Here is a 17,578-nt window from a genome sequence, read left to right as displayed (position 1 = left end):
CAAAACTTTTGCTGTTAAATTTACTCATGATAACTGCCTCTTGCCCCCATTGGCGAGTCCTAAAAGCTGCCTGAGATAAATAAGTGTGTTCATCAGAATCAGTTACTGCGAAGTATTAAGATGCTAGTCTCTAGCAGAATTTATTTTTCCTGCTCTGCTGGATTTTCAATTTGTCTCTGATATTTGGGTATTTTTGCAGCCAGATGGAGCTCAGCTTTATCTGATTGTTTTTTGATTTATATTTCTTTTAAAGTGCTCTCATTTTTATATTCTTTGTAGTGTTAATGATGGTAGCTCTCTTACCTTGCTTTTAAGTTACATATACAAAGAGTGCTGGGTAGCTGTTTTATAAGCTTTTTAAGAAGAAATTTATTAAATGACACCATTTATTCCAAAAAGTCAGTAACACTAAATATAATTTTGGTGAGGAAAGAGTTAAGAAACTTCTTGGTTCTCCCCCTGCCGTCAGTTTGAGCCAGGAGGCAGCTCCCCTGACTTGAATCCTGGATCAGCATGTTGGCTTCACGGAGCAGTAATAGAGGAAGAAGGAAGAGAAACGTAAAAATGATCTATAAGCAAGAATGTCTCTATATATAGAAGTTTTCCGTGAAGCACCAGACACTCTTTAAGAATTAATGGCAAATTGGCCCAAATCATGCAGTGCTTACAAACTGTACTGGACTTGCTGTTTCTGCTCCCAAGATGCATTGACATGTTTTCTTTGGACCTACACAATCAGTCTTGGAACAAAAATTATCAGTCAGTTATTTGTACTGCTTTTTATTTATAATTCTGTACTGCTTGTTACTTAACAATTATTGCACACCATGTATAAAACTTAGTAAGCAGTGAAGCTAGTTGATTGTGCTGACTTGGGCGGGGGGAGGAAGTAGATGTTATAGGGTATTTGGAGAATAACAAATTAAATTATCATAACAGCTAGCCATGCAGGGAGGTAAGACCTCTCTTCCCTCCTAAATGCTTCTGCTTAGTTCTCCTGCAGTTGTAATCCTGCCTGCACAGAAAAAATGAATGCTGCTTTCCCTTACTCCATTTGCAGGCTATTGGATAGGAAAGGACAGAAAAATGGAAGTTGTTCTTTCCTCACTGCCCCTCAGTTTTCTCCCTTGCTTACAAGAGCAAGTATGTGAGGATACAGAGGGTAATTAGCTGCTTTTTTAGAACAGGAAAACATCTTGTTTCCCACTGCAAGGTAGAATCTGGGATGAGTTAGGGAATTCATTCTCGAGGCTGCACAGCGATGAACTCTTGCTTACTCAAGGCAGCTTGAAATGCTAGGAGCATAGCTAGTAAGTACAGTGCGATTGGGTTTTGCTTGGTAGAAGGTCCAACATTAGTCATTACAGCAAGGCATTGCACGTAGGGAGTTAGAAGAACGCTGCTTGGTGTTTAATGGTGGTTGAAAAGCGACCAAGATATTAGAACCTATAAAGGATGAAATGTGAGAGAGACCTGGAAACGCCCCGATGGGTTTGCAGAATACTGAAGGCACATCAGTTCCCTCCAGTAATGCTATGTTGGCTTTCAGCAATTTGATCACACAAGAAACAATACAGGACTTTGTGTTTCAACTGTTTCCGCTCAAACCTGTTTTGCCACTGCTGTCGTGAAGGATAGAGTTCTTCATTCTCTTCATCATGCAGGAGGATGTTCTGTTTTATTAGTGGATTATTGGTAAGAGATGGTGGAAGTATAAGAGGTGAGTTTATCACAGATGTGTTGGACCAGGAAAGTATTAAAAAAGGCAGCTGATGAGACTCTGTACCCATGGTTCCCAGGAACCCGCACTTGGTGGTGTCCTGATGAAGGAACTTGGGACAGTGCCATTTAAAGAGTAATTATTTTCTAGCTGTCATCACATACTAATATGTAGGGTATGGTCAACAAAAGCTTCATCACTCTTATTTAAAGATGACCAATATCAGATATATCTGTTACACTTTTGAAATTCTTGAACTGTCCATAACAGAGAGAGGGAGAATTACATTTTTCCCTAGTGTTATACAGACAGATAAATTTCCTTGAGTGTATCCAGTGGTTGGCAAAAATGGGTGACCTAAATGAGCAGAAGACAAGCATGAAACCTGACTGACCTTGTGGAGTAGACTATTATTTTCTTCCATTGCAAATATAGGGATTCCTTTTGTTGCTAAAATATGAGCAATCTGAGCTGCTGCTTGTTTGGCAGGATGGTAGCTGAGCTCTGCTCACAGCGATAAGAGTGCAGCCTGTTAGCTTCTTGATTGCTGTATTATGCAAGCAGAGTATTACTGAGCAAAAGCTTTTTAAAGAGACATTAGGAGGACTGTGTTCATTAGAATGCAGTGTAACGTGAATAAGCCAAGCTGGACACAAGTTCCCCCTAGTGAGGGAATCAATAATAGCTTCTGCTCAAGGAGGTAGCTATAAAAATAGACTACGAAGATAATGAACTTTGCTAAATTGCATACGTATGTGTTCTGCTTGTGTGTGAATTTAAAGGGCTTAGAGACGGTAAGAGAAGTATGGGAAGCATGATAAATTCATCACCAAGGTCCTTCCATTCTTTTTTTTTAATCAGCACTTCTATATCTCTTTTAGTCTTAAAGTTTTGTTTCACATGGTTGTGTATTTGAATAGTTGGTGCAAATTCTCATTGTCAGAACCTTGCAGGAAAAAAATGACAAAGTTCAAGCTTACAGGAGTTTTCTTATCAAATGGCATTTAGGCACAAGATAGAAGCAGGTTTTGACCCTATGGGCTATTTTTCACCTTGTGGTTCAGGGCTATTAGTATGACATCTTCCCAAAAGCATGGGTAGAAAATCTGAAGGGATAATGTCCATCTTAGTGGAGAAAATTATCTACTTTTCCTAGTTTTTCCAGAAACTTCATGCATAACTGTGGACAATTAAATTCTATTCTTCCTGATAATGTTTCCCTAAAAGAGGTAAACTAATGTCTACATCAGGGTGTTCTGATATGACAGTTATGGATGCCATATGTGCAAATCTGTGTACACAGATTTTGGTCCTTTTGGTACTGTGAATCAAAATTACTTGTCTTTTGTGACTTTCTTTATGAAATAACAGATTATTGCTACCCCATTACAGACTAGAAATGATACTTGGAAAACCGAAAATTACATCAGCAACTCCTTTCCCCTGTTGCCCACCAATTCAGTTTGGTTGCAAATACAGAGTCACTACTTGGAAATAATAGTCACCTAGATCTAGAAATTCTCTCAAATGTTTATTTTTCTAAACCTTTCACTATATGCAGATGTGTTTATTATTAGCCAAAGATGGTGGACTTTAAGGGTGGACTTACATAGGAAAAATCAGTAGCAGAGAGGAAATAAATACTCAGAAGAGCCATTGTTGTAGTTTAACCCCAGCCAGCAACTAAGCACCACACAGCTGCTTGCTCACTTCCCCCCCACCCAGTGGGATGGGGGAGAGAATCAGAAGGAAAAAGGTAAAACTCGTGGGTTGAGATAAGAACAGTTTAATAGAACAGAAAGGAAGAAACTAATAATGATGATAATAAAATGACAATAGTAATAATAAAAGAATTGGAATATACAAAACAAGTGATGTACAATGCAATTGCTCACCACTCACCGACCAATGCCCAGTTAGTTCCCGGGTAGCGCTCCCCCCAGGCCAACTCCCCCCAGTTTATATACTGGGCATGACGTCACATGGTATGGAATACCCCTTTGGCCAGTTTGGGTCAGCTGCCCTGGCTGTGTCCCCTCCCAACTTCTTGTGCCCCTCCAGCTTTCTTGCTGGCTGGGCATGAGAAACTGAAAAATCCCTGACTAAGTCTAGACACTACTTAGCAGCAACTGAAAACATTCTTCTCATACTGAACCCAAAACATAGCACTATACCAGCTACTAGAAAGAAAATTATCCCAGCCGAAACCAGGATAGCCATTCTCACATGTACAGGGTTTGCACTGATGGATAACCTAAGGAACACAGAGGAAATCGGCAGGATCTCAGTGGTATTAAAAAAACAAAACACCAGCAGCTTCTCTTCTGTGTGTTCTGCTGTCACTGCGAAGTGTTCAGATGACTGTCATCCACAAATGCTCATGCTTAGTCCTGAGTGACGTCTGATGAAAAGCACCATTTGGGGAATTACATGCAGGAGGCTATTTAAAGGAAAGGGAATCACAAGTACAAGAAGCAGCTTGCCTTTAAAGTGAGCATTTGAAGCTGAGTAATGGAAATGCAGCATTCTGTCCTGCGCCCTTTGCACAGAAATACAGAGCTACGCTGCAGAAGTGCAGAGGGGTTTATCCCTTCACTGTACACAGATCAGTTGTACTGGTAGTGGCCGCCAACGTGTGCGAAGAACCTCCTTAGTGAGTTCATGCCCTCTGTTTCGGCACCCATGGGAGATGCCAAGCCAGGATTGCAGCTTCGGGAACTGCTGCTTGGCACCAGGGGTGGCTTCCCAGCGACTGCTCTCACTGTCCAGGCCAGCAATTCTGTGTTTCTTTCAAAGAGAATAAATATGGGAGCAGTCTACAACCCATACTGGCCATTTAATATATCAGAAACTAATTTTTCTCCTACAGCCCCAGAATCAGGGGGCTTATGAATTACAAAAAGGCATGCGGCTGATTCAGTTGTAAAGGTTTTTCATAGCCCAATTCTTGTAACAAAATTTATCTTCTGAAAGTAGAACAGCTCTCAACTAGTGCAGATTGTCAATCTGGACTACCTAAGAGTTATATGAACTTAAACACATGGCTTTAAAATTGTCAATCTTGTTTATTTTGAAATGATCATTTGATAATTCTAAAAAATCTATTACATTTCCTTTGAGAAACATGTTTTAAAAAACTCATCATCCATTACCAAACAGTATTCCTGGTTGTATACACATTCTGAATGACTCACATTGCTGAATCAAAGTGATGGTGCAACTTAATTCTACATTTATTGGCAGTAACATTCATAAGCTTGTTTTCTGTACAGGAAAACCAACATTTTGAGGAAGCATTCTCTTCAGTCTTCTAGAAGTTGACAGCCAGAGCTGACAGAAAGGTGGTGTGCAGAACTCGCATGTGGTCTGGGAGATGTGATATCTCTTGAAGTACAGTTTTTTAAGTGGGCTGTCTATGTATAATCAGCTTCAGGAATATCCTTCTTCAAAGAAGGGGAATCAAATATGGCAATAATTATTTCCTTTAACCCTTTTTGAAGATTTATTAGTTTTATTTATTCTTAAATTTTTTTGTGTACAAAGCTTCTGAGAAGGCCACGGGGATGACTACTTGCAGGAGCTCTCAAATGCCAGCAACAAAATGGCATAATCTCCCACTTCCCAGCAATGCACACACAACCCCTACAGCACATTGATAGGTTTTGTTACTGCTTGCTTTTCCACTTGTTTGCAGAGGAAGGTGTGAATACATCTGTAATACCTTCTTACAATCTTTGCATTTACAGGGACATGGCTGAAGAGTAGTTTGGGCCTTGTACAACAAGAAGGAAATCAGTTGACTTGGACTTATATTGCACCTCAGCTGGGCTATTGGGTTGCAGCTATGTCACCTACACTCCCAGGTAAGATGGAATTGAATTTTATTGATATTCGCAGCATTGAGTAACTATTTATTCATATATAATGTTTATATTTTTCAGAATGACCTCATCTGAGATGCCACAGCTTGATCAATAATGGATTATTAGAAAACAGAAATCTGAAAGTAAAGGGCTAAAATCTTTTGGGGATTGTGGGGGGCAACCCTTGGGCTCAAAACCTCTGAGTCTTTTCAATGGGAAACTTTTTGAAGTGTTCCTGCTTTGATGCATTTATGTCACCACTGCCTGGCAGAGCCATTGCTAGAAAATGAGGGGAGGTACAACATCAATGTATTGGTGTTCCAGCAGGTAGAAAAATACATGCTGTCAAGCTTCTATACAGAAACTCCCCAAAAAAATGGATTTACCTAAGACCAATGTCATCCTGGGTTAGACATCTACTAATGAATTGATTGTAAATTTTTTTTCTTTTTTTTTTTGCTGAAGATGCCCATTTTGCCCTGACTTACGCTTTGCATAGTCTTGTTGACTGTTTAATTTACACCACGAATAATTTAGCGTGGAAGTTCTAGGAAGTGTTTTAGCAGAGTGGCATTAGTAGATGAGCTGACAGGTTGCCATCTGCAAGCCTCTTGGCATAACTGTAGAAAATCACTTTGAACTAGGCATTATATATATTTCTGTGCCTGTGGAGATTATTAGTGTTGCAGCTTGCTATTCCTTTTTTCTGTCTGTGGCTGCCTCAGATTTCTTAGTATTAGTTCTTCAGCCACCAATAATCAGAGATACCTCTGTGTATAGAAGGGCCAATCAATCAAACAAAAAACTCGTCCTCTTACAGATTTTCTTTATTAGATTTTCTGGATAAAAACCAAATACAGTAGAAATGAAAACATTCTTGCCTTGGCTGTGCAAGCTAAATAAACTATATCTAACCAACAAAACAAACTCTAACGTGAGGCCTGTTTTTAAAGTCTGCTTGTATATGCCATGAAGTTGTTTCATGATATGCAAGCTTTTTTTCTGAGGTTATAGTAAATGAAACTGCTGGAATATTCAGCTGATTCACTGCTGAACAGAGTTTAGAGGCAGGTGCAGATCTGAATTTTATGGAATTTTACAAAATAATTGTGCTTTAAGAAAAAGCAACTGCTCTGAGCCAGACATTTCCCGGTACAGCTCTGTGCCAGACTGCAAGGAAGTTACACTAGTCCTGAAAATTGTGCCTGTAACTCTAAGGTTAGAAGGCTTGTAACTCTAACAGGAGAAGGCTTATTTGTCCTTGCAGTTCAACTTGTATGGCAGAATTTCTACTTGTATTTTACTTTTCCTTCTTTCTGAGGGCTAGGTCTGGGTTCCTAAAACTTTGTTGCAGTGGGAACAACATTTCCATGAAAAATTGAAGTGATCTATCTCTTCTTTTTCTTAATGTCCTGAAGCAATAGTATCAATCAATTATGTAAAGGTAATGGCAGGACAGAACGTGTAAATATTTAGATTTCCCAAATGCAATATACTTGATGTTATTTTTAATGAGCTTAATGTCTTTTTGCTTATTTTATCTCCTTATTGAATCTGTTTGATTTCCTATCTCAAAAAATGGACCAAAATGAGCTTTGTGTTCCTAGCAGTGGCTCTACAGACCACTCAAGATCCACAGATGAGGTTTTACAGACCTCATGATCTAGAACTTTAATGTTGGCCAAGATTGCTGTCCTTCACAGTACATGCATGTTACTCTGTCAGCTGGTGCTGTACCTCCTTGCCTGCAGATGAAAATTTGGGCCTTTATTTCAAAATCATGATAAGGATTTTACAAACCGGCAGGACTACACATGCTGTCCACATGTGTGCATTCCTTTGTATGTTAGAACATTTACTAAGCATTACTGAAACCTGGACTTATAACACTGTTTCACTAGTGGCCTGGTTTTTAAATCTACTGAAGATCTGCTTGGCTTGGCTTGATCTGGACTTCAGAGCACCAACACATCTTCCAGTGAATCCTGTACTGCAGTGTATGTACTGTTGAGTACAAAGCACCGCAAATGTTGTTAAAGAGAAGTTGTTGGCCACAGTGCTACTACATACGCTACAGTGCTGGAAGATGCTGTGATGGCTTTTCTCCAGTGATGCAAGCTTTGGCACACTGTGTCAGCATCAGGGCCTGGAAGGCAGCATTCACTGATGCATGCTCCTATTGAAACTAACTGCTTTTCCACAGAATGATCTATTTGGACTTGCAGTCATGAAAACCAGCACACGCTTTCTCCACAACTTGCTCCCTTCTCCAGAGATGGTCTGCTCAATAGGCACCAGGGCTACGAGCGGCAGTGTTGCTCACTTAGCACCCTGATAACAAGGGAAGAAGTCCCTCTCTTTGTTTAAGTGTTGTTCCTCTTCCTGTTTGCAGGTTGTTACAGGTCTAAATTCTCTTTTCTGGCCTTCCAGGTCCCGTCGTAACACACGACATTACCAGCTATCACACAATGTTTCTTTTGGCAATTTTAGGAGGGATGGCTCTCATACTTCTAGTCTTGCTGTGTCTGCTTTTGTATTATTGCAGGTAAGATTCACTGTCCTGGTTACTTAGTTCATGTTGGAAATACAAGGGGTTTTGTGCTTATGAAATTAAAAGCTTTTGTATTGAAACATTTTTACTTCGGGAGGGGGGAGGGAGAGTGGGGGGAAAGCAAGCAAGCATTTGAAGAAGAAAGAAACAGTGAGATAAACCTTCGTATCTTCCTGGTTATGTGCGGCATATACAATCCCTGCCTTTGCTAGGGTGGTAGTTGAATAAATCACACACACCTGTACCTGTGTTTTCCTTGTAAGATGTTTTAAAACCTCCTATCGAACATGGGCATAGGTCCAAGATCTCTGTCACTGTATCTGCTACGCATTTGCAAGTGATCTTTCTATTAGTCTTAGAGTAAAATAAATGTTAACCTTTTATCAGCAAGTGTATATTAATGAGTGATTTTGTATTTGCCTCCTCCAGACATTTGCTCAAATTTGTAATTGGTGCTTGAGATATTTCCCAATTGACATTATTCTTTGATTTTGTCTTCACTGCTGGGATAAGCTTTTAATTGTTAGGTTATGTAATAAAAGCTCAGTTCCCCTAATACTAATCACTGCCTAAAAATCTCCCATTAAGGCACACTTGCTGCTCTTGTTTTTGTGTACAACAGTCACAAATGTGTAACTTCTTTTGTTACCGGCTTTTGTAGAAGAAAATGTTTAAGACCACGTCAGCATCATAAGAAACTGCAACTTTCGACAGCACTGGACACTTCTAAGAAGGATCAGGCAACCTCAATGTCCCATATAAATTTAATATTTTCACGTCGCGAGTCAGAATTTCCTGGTGGGTTATCCGTTGCTAGCAATGGACACACTGAAAACTCAGGTGCAAAGGAATTAATCAGTGCTGTCCACATGGAGATGGTATCGCCTAGTGGAGAAGCAGATATGCATACACCTATGCTCAAACACTCATTCAGTACTTCCCAGGAGTTTAGCTCCCGAGAGGAACTGCTCTCTGACAAGGAGAAAGACAAGAGCAGAATTTCCTTGGATGAGCTGACTCCCAGTGGGTCTCTAAGAAAAGACTACCACAAATCAGCCGATAGTTTTCCTTTAAAGACAAGAAAATCTACAGAAACAGCTGAAGGCTATGAGTCCCCTATCAAAGATGAGTATAGGAGAAGTTACAATGCTATGCTGCCTCAGCCTTTATTTGAAAAGCAAGAGAGAGAAATTCAAGTATCTATGAACCATATTGCTACTGGAAGTAAATACAATATTCAGGAACAAATATACCCCACACCTTCAGCCCCTGAAAAAGAGCTGCTGGACTGCAGACCTACTGATTGTATGATGTCTCGTTCAGTTGATCACCTTGAAAGACCTACATCTTTCCCTCGACCAGGTCAGTTAATCTGCTGCAATTCTGTTGACCAAGTCAATGACAGTGTTTACAGAAAAGTTTTGCCTGCATTGGTCATCCCAGGTCATTACATGAAATTGCCAGGAGAACATCCTTTTGTTAGCCAGCCACTGGTTGTCCCAGCTGACCAGCAGATTGATATAGAAAGACTTCAGGCTGAGCTTCCTAACCCTCATGCACGGCTTTTTCCACACCCCCCCCAACAGCTGCAACCCCAACAGTTAGCATCCCAAGCAATATCTCAGCAACATTTGCAAGATGCAGGTGCAGCTGAGTGGAGTCAACAAAATGCTTCCATGTCTGAATCTATTTCCATTCCTGCCTCACTTAATGATGCATCCCTGGCTCAAATGAATAGCGAAGTGCAGCTTCTTACAGAAAAGGCTTTGATGGAATTAGGAGGTGGAAAGCCATTGCCTCATCCTCGAGCATGGTTTGTTTCTCTAGATGGACGTTCAAATGCTCACGTTAGACATTCATACATTGATCTCCAAAGAGCTGGTAGGAACGGGAGTAACGATGCCAGTTTGGACTCCGGTGTTGACATGAATGAACCAAAATCTGCCCGAAAGGGAAGAGGAGATCATCTGTCTGCACCACAGGGTCACCCACCAGTGCAAGAGCACCAGCAGAGAGAGCGGAAGGTTTCAGATAGCACAGCTTACACACAACTTGTGTACTTGGATGATATGGACCAAAGTGGCAGCGAGTGTGGAACAGCAGTTTGTAGCCCTGAGGACAATGCTCTACGATGCCTACTAGAAGGCACTAGTAAGAGAAGCGGTGTGCAGCTGCCCAGCCTGCAGGAGGAAACAAGAACTGTGGATACCAAACCAGAGCCATTAACTAGTCCTGAACACGGAACATCGGTTCAAGATGATGAGGAGGATGAGGAGGATGAGGAAGATGACCAAGGTGAAGATAAGAAGAGTCCTTGGCAGAAACGAGAAGAAAGACCACTAATGACTTTCAATCTCAAGTGAGCTATTGTGAAAATCCACCATTCAGTGGAGTATAAAATTGCCAAATATTCTTTCTGTGGAAGTGCTTGATTTTTTTGTTTGTTTGTTTTTTTGTTTTGTTTTGGGTTTTTTTTTGTGGAGAGAAAAGAGAAAAACAAACTGTGGTGAGCAACATTTGAAAGAACTTAAATGCATTACTGTGTAAATGTTAGAAAAGAATTAAAATCATTCCTCTGATTTAACAGCTGCCTCCAGTGAGATAGCTGAACAAAGAGTGTGATTGTTATTCCATATACTTGATATTGGTCATCCAGGATGTTGAAAATACTGACAAATTGTTTTGGTTGGTTTATGACCTCAATCTCCTTATGAATGGGAGCTGGTAAAGCTTTTGTTTTGTAGGCCAATTTTATGTTGATAATGCTACTGAAAGTATCTTAAAAACAAGAGTTTGACACATGGTGTCCAAAATTGTGCATTATCTCAATGAAAGGCTATGCATTGCTGCTTTTAGTAATATTTTGCTTATACTATGCTTTTCTTAATTTTACAAGTTGGTTGTAAACATTTTATGTCCTTTATTATAAACTACTCAGCAATTTATTTTAATGTGAAACTGCAGGAAACTTGAGTAGCATCCCTTAGCATTGAAGCCTTTTTATGAAACCAAACTGAACTTTGTGTCGACTAAGATTCCTTCAATTCTGGTCCCATTTACTCAAAGTGCCTTTTTTACAGTAACAATGAACAGTCCCTTCTTTTGGTAACTCCTTTTAATTGACCCCATTTGGGATTTTATAAACTTCTGAACCTTTTATTTTAAGCTGCATGCCAAGAGTCCCATTTTGTGCTGAGCATTTCTCATTTCAATACAGTATATTCTGTAGCTATCATGTATATTGTGGATTCTGTTTAGCCAGGATAGACTTAGAAGACATTTTAAAGGGCCCAGAATAGCCAAGAATAGACTGTATATATTGTTAGCTTCCTCTGGAATCATATGAGCTAATCATGCTCATATAAAATGGACTATAGACCGAGCAAGTGGACTGAATGTGTCTAGAAAAATTTTGGAATGAAAAAAAAAAAAAAAAAAATGTACTATCCAAAAGTGCCAGAATGACTCTTCTGTGCTTTCTCCATACAGAGCTGCTTGGTTATCCAAAAATTATAATTGAAAATAAACTGCAAAAAATATCTTTGTGGATTTTTTCCTCTGTTGGTCATCACGTATTTTATGTTATTTAATAAGAAAAATACTTTGGTTTCAGTTTTGCTCTGCATATTTATGCTTGTGTGACTTACTAACACACTTTCTTATGCAGTTCTCCTGAACTTCAGTCAATACTGAAATTTAGACCCCTTTTCAGAAAAGCATCCTCCCTCTCTTGATAAACATGTAACTATTCACTTAAGTATCACTGAAGACTTTGGAAATGAAATCCCCTGGTATCACCAAAATTCTCTGTGGAGTAACGCTTCCTGTGGGACCAGTTTCCTTTCTGAGATTTCTGCGGATACTCACACTTATTGCACACTTCTCGCTTCTTCATGAATTGGGTTCAAAGAAGGGAAAGTATGTGAATTCCACTCTTGTGGAATCCTTTGTACACATTCAGTTTATCATGTTTCATCCAATTATTTTTATGCAGCATTAGCATCAGTCATGCTTAATAAAGTTAATTATTATGCAATCTCTAAAGTGATCAGAGAAAGTGTTATATAGTTCCTATTTGATCTTTAATAATAAGCCCTGGTTCGGATTCATTGCTCTTTTTTTCAGTAGATTTCAAGGTTTTCTTAGGACGCTGGTGTTGTAATTTCCGTCTCACTGAATGTCTTACCTTGGGAGTCTGGGCGCAAGCCAGGAACTGAATCCCGATTTCCTAGTTCCCAGGCCAGTGCTCCTCTCCATCCACAAAGCCACATCACCTCTGTTTTGCTTTGATCCATGTTTGGAAGTGGTATATGTTGTGAAAGAAATCTAAAATAATATTTGTGGTGTGCATTGAATATTGAAATCACCATATTAGCAGTAAGTTATGTTTTACTCATCACATGCGTTCCAGGTCCTTTCCTGTTCTGTTTAGAAATTTTGCTACTGACCGCATGTGAACTGGCTCTGGGATCTGGGTTACTTATTGTCAGTCTGTGCAAGATCACTGAACAGAAAAATGCTACTTTAAAGGAATAGTATTTATCAGATGTCAGTAAGTGCTGGTAATACAGTGTCACTTATTAATCACAATGCTGCATCAAGTAAACATTCTGGTTAAAATTTCCGCGTACTAGAATTATTGTGCTATTTAATTTTCAACTTTCTGTTGTCTTAAATCTGTCATTTTTAATTACATTCTTTTTCAGATTCCTTTGCAAAGTTTCCATCGTTATTATCTTGTAAAGTGAGATTGTTGCTATTAAATTGCAGTGGTTTGTTTCTTTAATCGTGTTGGTTTTATGTTCAAAACACATAGTTTGAAGGTTTGATTATTTGTGGTCCTAATACAGCAAATATACTTGAACAAACACAATGTGGGTATTTTGCAAATCTTCTTTAAAATAGCATTTTTTTTAATTGCGGTCATATCACCAGCCATATAATAGTTGGATTTTGCAGAATATATAGTTTGTGGAATATAATTCTCAGTATATCCAACACATCTGAGCCACATGTTAAATGAAATTGGAACAGAGTAACACAGATCAGATAACAGATTGAGATTAGAGTGTGTCCATTGTACACACTTTGCCTAATCTTACAGTCCGGTGACAAGTTCTGTGTTTTAATTTTTGTAAACATACTGAGGAAGATACTTCAGTAAAATATGAAGAAATTTTGTTGCTTATATTTTGCAGTTGCACAGTGTAGCAAGTACCAATAAAGCTTAAAAAACATAGAGAACAAAGTATAACTTGAAAAGGTCTTGGCATCAGCAGCTCCAAGTGATCTTAGTCCATGTAGAAGATAACCTAGAGAAGCAGTTGGGTTTGTATTTTTTGATGGCAACTATTAATGCGGAAAAAATGCAAAAGATTGTAATGACAAAGCTTACAAAAGTAATGAAAATATGTTGGACTGAAAAAAAATACTAGGAACAGGTCTTCAATTAATCTATACGCAATCAGGATTTTCAAATGGATAATGACTGAAAGAGTAAAGATAATTTTTAAATCTTAGGTTATATTATCCAAAGTCCATTTATATCATAGGGCCTATGAAATGTTAGGACTGTTGGGAGTTAATACACTCATTAAGAGTCCATTCACTGTATGATTGTCCCCCAGCTCCCACTTTGTTCCTGCTGAAATACTTGCTTCTCAAAGCTTATTAAAGTATCTGTAAAGCACCTTGACTTATTGTGATAATGACCTTTTATTATTTGATTTAAGTGCTTTGTCAGGGTACCAGCATGCTAAACCCTCTACAAATACAGGGGAAAAATGGTTCTTGCCTCAGAGCATTTGCAATCTAACGTTACACAAATATACAAAATCGTGGTGCTGAGCTTAGATGAACAGCTTACCAAGAAACCCCAGCATTTGGAAATTGCTCATGATGCTTTTCTCCCTTACAGGCAGGACTGAGTAGCTTTAGTAAAGTGAATTAAGCTCTCTTGAAATACCTTAGCAGTATTTTCATTTTCTGCCCTTCATTCTATCCATGAATGCTCTGAAAGACCAATTTTATATCACGATCCTAAACCAACATGGTTGAGATTGGTAAGAAATTACATATCCCATGTAGGGTTTAGCCTATAGAATAGTACAGGTGTAAATGAGCAAGTATTGGATTAGATATTTACCCTTTCTCTAGGAAGGTCCCTAGTGAACCAAAAAAGGCATTATTTTTTTCTTAACCAACGAGAATTCATCTGAGGATTAAAATTTGTTGTAACGTAGTAGCTCTTCAACTGTCAATAGGCTGTAACCTGGGGCATGGGGCATGGAACTGAGAATCCATCCAGTACAGCCTTGGACTTGGTCAAAAGAGTCTTCTCTTTTGAGAAGAATGTCAGTTTGCTTTTCTAAAACGTATGGGCGACAGGTAAGGTTTTTTTGAATGAGTGCTGCTGTTTGGGTCCTTTTAGCATTTGAAATTCTTAAGGTCGGAATATCTGCCACCTGGTGGTGAACTGTTTGAACTGTTTCTCCATACATACTGGGTATAAAACAGTTTCTCATTTCAATATAAGCACAGTTTATAACTTCAGTAACACCAGTAGGCAGCTGGCACGGGATCATCAGTTGTTTCATGGGCTGGCTGTCAATCCAAGTGTGGAGATAGCTGTCAGCTTGAGAGACCTTGCCCAGCCTCTTAGCTGGGGCAGTATTCAGCTCATAACATCTCCAAATCAAAATGTGTCATCACTGATGGCAGTGTAGTGTGCTCAAGTGTAAATATGCCTGTGTTCTCTCACCTCGTGAATAGCACCTTGGTTTTAGATAAAGTTAAAACAACTCTAACTAGTTTCCGAAGTTGAGAAAAGTAAGAGCAACTCAATTATTATTCTTTTCCTGTTCTGCTTACAGACAAATGTAAGCTGGCAGGTTCAGTGCTAACCTTATTCATTTCATATATATATATATGTATGATATATGATTATTATATAATATGATATATCCTATATCATGATAGATAGATAGATATACACACGATATTTTCATGATATGTCTGATATTTTCATTTCTAGGCTGCAAACCATTTGGAGCTTTGGGTAGACAAGTAGGCAGCAGCCAAGTGCCATTTTCAGACTAGAGGAGGATTTTTTAATGTTACTCGTGTAATTCCAAGTGGTAAACTGACACCATGTACTGTCTTCTACATGACAGTAATAACAGAAAGGGTATGTAGTTCTTTTTAGCTGTAATTTTCTGGTATCCACAGCTTATTAGCTTGCAAAACGTGGCACCTGGTCTATTATCACTTAACTGAAGTACTTCTTGTTTTATTGATGTGCTTTTTTTCTAGGAATAAACAGTGCCAGTTAGATGTTTGATCATTAAATATCTCTTCTGCCTTGGAAACTTACAGCCGCAGGGAAGGAAAATGTGATGATAACAGGGAGGTACAAATGAAATACTTGTTTAGTTTATTTTTGTAATTCTGGAGAGAAGCACTTCGTGTTCACGTGACTGGAAATATGCACTGCTGAATAAACCCAACTGAGGAATGGTCCTGCCACTCCATTTTATATTATAAAAGTAGGAAATGGTGCCTGAAATACTGCTGTGGGATGAGAAATCCCACTTTCAAAGGAATGGCTGTTCCTGCTGCAAGACATGTTGGGTATGAAAGCTGGAAAAAGTTGTTTCAAAGGGCTCCTGTTACAAGCATTGGTTTTTAAAGGGTTTTGGTGATTCAGTGGTTGTAGGGAGTTTAAAAAAGCATCAGGACTGCCTTCTCCCCAGTCCCCCCCCAGTTTTCACAAGCACACTCCTAGCAGTGTTGGCCCCTGAGCTTCTCCTCTCCCTGGGTAGAAACCTGTTATTGTCCTCTCTTACACTGGAGCTTACAGCTCTGGCTGCGGCATATGCGCCACAAGCTACTCCAGGTAGATTCTGTTCCCTACACAGAATTTCTTCCATTTCTTCCATTTCTTCCATTTCTTCTGGAAGTTTTCCGTCAATAAAGGAAGAGGCTGGAACCACATCTCGACCCCAGGAAAGCCTGCATGAAAAGAAAGTAACACAGCAGGAGATGTGCCCACATACTACCCTTACCTAGATGCTTAGGGCAGGGCCTTTCTCCCAGTGTCCTCTGCCCCTGGAGATGAGAGAGGCTACGGGTCGTGGCTTCCCTCTCCCTGGTCTTCAGGGAATGCCCCTTCCATAAACCCAGCCCCCTGATTCCACCTTCAGTTTTGTGCCATGCTGAGAGGCCAGCATTGATGGGACGTGCAATGTGACACTCTGATGACATTTCAGTAAAGCTGCTTGTAGGTGTTGGTGAGGGTGAGCTTTCTCAAGCTGTCTGCCTCTTTGTGTCTATGCCACTAGCTGTACCTTGATTTTAACACTTCATAATCCTATATTAAATAACACAATAACGATGAGGAAAGCAGAACATGATAGCCAAGTTCCCCCGCGTGAGGAGTGTTTTTCTTTTGAGCTGGATTTGATCTTCTATTCCTGGAAATCAGCAAAGTATACCTACATAAATATATGTGTATATGTGCATGCGTGCGCGTGCATGCATGCATGTGCACATGTATATAAGTGCATTTAATATAAAAGCTGGCTTAAATGCTAGTTTCAGCATTTCAACATCAAGCAATGCCAAAGTAAAGGTCGCTCACCTAGGCTGACTGGAAGAACCGGCAGAAGAGCTTATAAAGGCTTGTATTAATTAACTTAATTGTCCTTGTGGTCTGACACTGCAGGGCCAAAGACATGCTTGATGCTGTTTCTGCTGTGCCTATGCCCCTGACTTCCATGAGATTTATTCACACTTGCCTACTAGCCTAGACCTGACATCTAAATTTTGTGCTTAAAGCTTGTCTAATGTCTGTATTTTAAGTACTTTACTCTGCAATTGTTGCAACATTTGACAGATGCTTTTCTTTTGCAGAAAGTTGTAAAATTCTGAAGGGTAAAATCTTACTGTAAAAATCTCCAAAAATTTTGCATAGAAATGGAAGAGCTATAATAGAGTCTGGTTTCCCTTTTTCTTCATGGGGAAGACATTGTGTCCATGAGACACTTCTTAATTCAATGTAATTCTCCATGCAGTAGGTGTGCATCCCGAACAACGCTGTTAATCTGCTTCTAACCAACCAGAAGGTATGCAGAACCTTTATGGGCATTATCCATTTATCTGATTTGTAAGTTAATGGGATACTTCTAGTTGGAGCAACCTACAGAACATTGGAGACAATCTTCTGTTGGCTATCGTGGAAATGTGGGAAATACAGCATCTAACAACATACTGTCCCTGAGCGGGTTGTCACCATAAGGAGTATCCTGTTTGTTCTAAAATACTATTCTCATCCAAGGTCTGCTTGGCTTTAGACTGCAATCTCCAAAGCCTGGAAGAACACCTTTCCAAATAAAAGTGGTTTATGCTAATGGCAATAGGTAATGAATATTAAAGTACTTGATAGAC

General features: G+C 39.4%; 1 protein-coding gene across 1 annotated transcript in view; it reads left to right on the top strand.

Moving 5' to 3' along the window:
* Nucleotides 1-11,532, top strand: part of FAM171A1 (family with sequence similarity 171, member A1) — a 37,443-nt gene extending 25,911 nt beyond the window's left edge. Inside the window, exons 6-8 of the mRNA XM_010562691.1 lie at nucleotides 5,467-5,583; nucleotides 8,014-8,128; nucleotides 8,796-11,532. Coding sequence (XP_010560993.1) covers nucleotides 5,467-5,583; nucleotides 8,014-8,128; nucleotides 8,796-10,497 — 1,934 coding nt within the window. The 3' untranslated portion in view covers nucleotides 10,498-11,532. The remainder of the gene's footprint in view (nucleotides 1-5,466; nucleotides 5,584-8,013; nucleotides 8,129-8,795) is intronic.
* The last annotated feature ends 6,046 nt before the right edge of the window (nucleotides 11,533-17,578 follow it).

Source organism: Haliaeetus leucocephalus, unplaced genomic scaffold, assembly GCF_000737465.1.
Source record: "Haliaeetus leucocephalus isolate CR32 unplaced genomic scaffold, Haliaeetus_leucocephalus-4.0 Scaffold0, whole genome shotgun sequence".
Taxonomy (NCBI): domain Eukaryota; kingdom Metazoa; phylum Chordata; class Aves; order Accipitriformes; family Accipitridae; genus Haliaeetus; species Haliaeetus leucocephalus.
This window is presented reverse-complemented; position numbering and strand designations above follow the sequence as displayed.